The sequence below is a fragment of the Zea mays genome, chromosome 7 (genome assembly GCF_902167145.1).
Source record: "Zea mays cultivar B73 chromosome 7, Zm-B73-REFERENCE-NAM-5.0, whole genome shotgun sequence".
Taxonomy (NCBI): Eukaryota; Viridiplantae; Streptophyta; class Magnoliopsida; order Poales; family Poaceae; genus Zea; species Zea mays.
In genome coordinates this window covers 41,538,700-41,543,232 of record NC_050102.1, presented here as the reverse complement: position 1 = coordinate 41,543,232, position 4,533 = coordinate 41,538,700, and the positions used below count along the sequence as shown (strand labels likewise).

At 40.2% G+C, this 4,533-nt stretch overlaps 1 protein-coding gene across 1 annotated transcript; it reads left to right on the top strand.

Moving 5' to 3' along the window:
* Window positions 1-996: 996 nt before the first annotated feature.
* On the top strand, window positions 997-3,143 carry LOC100303897 (uncharacterized). Its single transcript, NM_001329438.1, has 3 exons — window positions 997-1,238; window positions 1,590-1,662; window positions 2,866-3,143. Exons 1-3 carry the CDS (start codon window positions 1,142-1,144, stop codon window positions 2,930-2,932), a joined length of 237 nt encoding a protein of 78 aa, NP_001316367.1. The 5' UTR covers window positions 997-1,141; the 3' UTR covers window positions 2,933-3,143.
* The last annotated feature ends 1,390 nt before the right edge of the window (window positions 3,144-4,533 follow it).

Sequence of the window (4,533 nt, the reverse complement as noted above, 5' to 3'; positions counted from 1 at the left end):
TTTTTGCACACACAGACGTGGGCGCGGGTGGTGCAACCGGCAGCCTGGTCCAGTCAGTGCGCTGGGTTGAACCAGGTTGCAGGGATGATCGACCTGGGCTTTCTTTAACTATTGAAAGCCTAGGGCTCCCATTATACCTGCCCTATATATATTTGGGTTCGGATAAGATGAAATTTCGGTTTAAATTCGGATTTTACTATTTATAAAATTCAGAAAAGTCTAGAAATCCATATTTTGTGCTCAAAAAATTATAGATGCTTCCAAAAATCCAGAAAAAAATTTAGAAATGCTTTGGCACATAATGAACTCAAAAACATACTTAGAGTTTGTAAAAATATTTTAAGTATCTTAAATAAGTAGATTTTGGTTTTCGAAAAATAGAAAAATATTCTAAAAAATATGAAAGTCTACCGACAGTTTTTATAAAATATATTAACATGTTTCAAACACTTTTTGCACTTAGAAACACCATGCTACGGCATGAATACAACAACCAAAGCGTGTTTAGGGCTCATTCCACTAGTTTTACGTCAATATAAAATAAAAATAACTCTCCATTATTTTTTTAAAAAAAAGAAGCAAGAAAAAGAGCAGGTAACACTTGAATTTGTGAATATTAAAAAAATTATACATTCAAATTTAGGACATTACAGAGTGACCCGGGGCCTTACATCTGTCCACTAGCCTTGTTTCTCTTCCTTTCTAACTCAACAGCTTCCAACTTTCTCCATCAGGGCAGAGATTGTAGCTCTCTAGTGATTTTCGAATTGCCCATCGAGCAACCTATTAAGAAAATGCGTCTTCATGTTAGTTCTTGGCAAATTCTTTCCCTGCAGACATGATATCTGTACTAGCGTAGTTGGAAAAGTCCAGTTATTGCAGCTGCACTCGACGGCCAAATTGGACCCGGCTGACGCTGACTTCAGACCTGATGGTGGCTAAACCGACACGGAATGGGTGAGGGAGTAAAAAAACAATCGGACGCACACAGGCTTTGCCTTCCTTATAAACGACAAGACCAAACTAGCAAGAGCAGCAGCGTTCAGAGTTTGGAAAATTCAGACTTGAGCTAGAACCAGAGGAACACCAAACACGCACGCGCCCACCCCCCGAAACGGAGAGAACTGACCCCGCAGAGAAGATGGCCGGCGAGATGAGCTGGGTGGGCAAGAAGATCCACCTCTACAACGTCACCATGGGCCTCTACATGCTCGATTGGTGGGAGCGGTGCCTATTCAGTATCCTTCCGCTGCGTCTCCATCCGGCTCAGTTTCTTCGTTAATATTCCACTTGCTTGCGAATTTCTCCGACCTCGCGTTGCTCGACACCGTCATCAGCTAGGGCTAGGGCTTACGTTAGATCCGCGTTTGATTTTGGGTATCTCTATCCCGACAAGACTTAGGTTTTGGGTAGGCATTTGTTCGATTCGTTCTTGGTGGGAAGCGTTTTGTTTTACCGGCCAGGCAATCCGTCGATTTTGCGCGTTTCTTCCAATTTGCTGCGCGAGGTTTCTCATCCGGTGTTCCTTTCCATGTACCTGGATTTTACGTTCCTGTGTCATTGGGATGTTCTCCCTTTAACTAGAGTAGACATATTGGTGCTGATCCTGCTCTGGTTCGTCTGCTTCAATGGCTCCCGCTTCGCTTCCGACGTCTTCGAAAGGTATGCAAACAGGGTAGTTTACATTTGTGCTAACCTCTAGTAGATCTGTAAGTTCCTAAATCGAGAGACGGGGAACACAGACTTGGTCAAAGTTTCCTAACAAGTCAGAGAACTGCAACATGATGTCTGATATTTTTCTTCTTTCTGTTGTCTGGGCAATGGGTACCTAGCTATGAGTGCAGGGGAGTATTCTACTTCAGTTTTATCAGCAAAAGTTCAGTGCAATAAAAACAAAGAGAATAATAGAAAAATAACCACTATTTGCAAGTTAGAACTAGAAAGTTGGAATGAACAAGCTCTTGGGCTCTAACTCAGACAACCATTTCAGAACATTTGGACTGTGTTAGTGTAGTTCAGCAGTGAAGTTAGATAAATATTTTCTTAGATTGATAGCAAATATTCCAACGCACTCTTCTTCCGTGCAGGTTTTGTTGAAACAATCATCGTTGTGGTGATGATCTACGAATGTATTCTTGCTAGTCAATTAATCACTGTTTTAAGACATTAAGCGTGGGTTTGATTGTTGTTATGGTAATGTTAGCTGAACTCATTTCATAAGAAATGTTTGCTGAAAAGCATGTTACCTTGTCAAATGTAGTCTATCCTCTAGTGTTCCTTTTAAGCACTAGGTGGTGTGGGCTCATTGTTTACAACTTTGGCGTGACTTAGGATTGTCCATCTTTCGTGGTGTTTAGTTCACTACAAATACTAAATCATACTAAATCTGCTGCTGTTCTCATCCATGAGCATCTTTGTCAAAGTTTCAATCTTATGTGACATGCTAACTTTGTGCACCACAAGTAGCTGTTTTTTTTGGAACACGCATGAGAGCGAGTATCTTATATTAAAGAGAAGGCAGAAATGGTTCAGTAATGACCTTTACAATTAAGCCACTCTTACGCCACCAGTCGACAGAGGGGTTGTAAGTTGTAGCACTGAAAAACAAAGATTTCCCAAGGATTCTAGGATAATGACCCGATAAAGAAGTGGCTGCTTGGTAGTTACAAACCCACTTCTCATCTCACAGTGGATCTTTTTGAAAAAAAAACAAACTTGTGGGTCATTTGTTGCTTTTCAGTCTGCAGTCGCTTCACTTGTCCATGTTTTTTCAGTAGTCATATTAGGAACTCCTAAGCCTTTCATTATGTGGTCATGCTAATAAACTCTTTTGTTTCTAACTGCTTTCTGATGAATCTCTTTCAGCCACCTGAAGGCGCGGATTTTCCAAGGCTCAAATTACGGCCTGGCAATTGGCACGCCCTCCTCATAGGCCTTCAGCGCAACACACAGAAGCAGCGAAATCTGCTGGTTCTGGAATGTTAACTAGTTCCCACAAACTTTAGCGCTGTCGTGATGTGTATGATGTGGTTCCAATATGTAAGATTTTTTTTACAGTTATTCTCTTTATTTTCTTGTTTTGTGTTTGATTACACGATATCACACCCTGAACTCTACTGTAATTAAAAACCATTTTCTTGGTATCTCGTACTGTAAGTAGCCACAGTTTAACTGCATGGTGCCGCATTTATAGGGTGCGTTTGGAATCTCAACTAAATCAAGTGCTCGAAGAAAACACGCCAGAACCTGAAAGTGAGGCTCTCAACTTCAACCGAATTGAAGTAAGAGCCTAAAGCCAAAACACCCAAGCCAGCCGATGACTTGATGCTTCAAATCTTTATGAGTAACATAGAAATCCTAAGGATGAGACGGATTAAAGAATGGACACCTAGAACTCAAAAGGAGGTAATCTACACAACCAAACCTCGCCTAGCTAGGATGTAAACCTAACCTACCCTACTATAGAAGATCAAGAAAACCCCACAGATCAGAAAATATCTCTAAGGTTGAGGTTTTCTCAACTTTCTTCAAAATCCCAAAACTTTGTAACCCTGAGGAAACTACTAAGTTCGATTGGTAGACATGTTCCTCAGAGGTATAGCATGTATCTATCCCAATTGAATGTGTCTCAAAATCTCATAAAAACGAAATCACCCAAAACACAAGATAAGGGGGTCCGAAATGATTCAAGAACATAAAGCATGAACTTAAATACATGATGAATGATTCCTTTATTTCTTCATTAACAACATTTGGTTCTTACAGAGAAAATCTTAACACAACATAGGAATGATTCTCTATACTATGGATATCAACAACATATCAACAATAGTAAGATGGGTATTTCACTGGGAGCTCGAAATGAAAAATATTTGGGTCTTCCTGTATACATGGACAGATCAAGGTTTAGAACATTTGGGTATATTAAAGATCACATATGGAGGAAAATATAGGACTGGAAGGAAAAATGTTGTCAAAAGTAGGGAAAAGATTTTAACTAAAGCGGTAGCCCAAGCTATACCTATATATATGATGTCGTGTTTTGATCTTACAAAGACACTATGTGAAGATATCACTGCCATGATTGAGACATTTTGGTGGGCCAATCAGGACAATGAAAAGAAAACTCACTGGCCGTTGTGGGAGGTACTGACTAAGAGGAAGGAAGATGAGGGCTTGGGCTTTAGAGATATTCATTTGTTCAATCTTGCCATGTTGGCATGACAGGGGTGGAGACTTATTAAAAATTCGTATTCACTATGTGCACATGTCCTGAGAGCAAAGTATTTTCTCATGTGGTAACTTCCTTACGGAAGATTCAAGACTAGCCATCTCATACTCTTGGAGTATTTTTGCATGGTGTTGAAGCCTTGAAAAGAGCACTGGTGTGGTGATTGGAAATGGGGGAAAACAAACATCTAGCATGATCCTTGGATACCAAATGGGGCAAATAGAAGACCTGTGACACCAAGAGGACAAAATGTTCTAAATAGAGTTTGACTTTGATAAACCCAAGTATAGGAGAGTGGTATG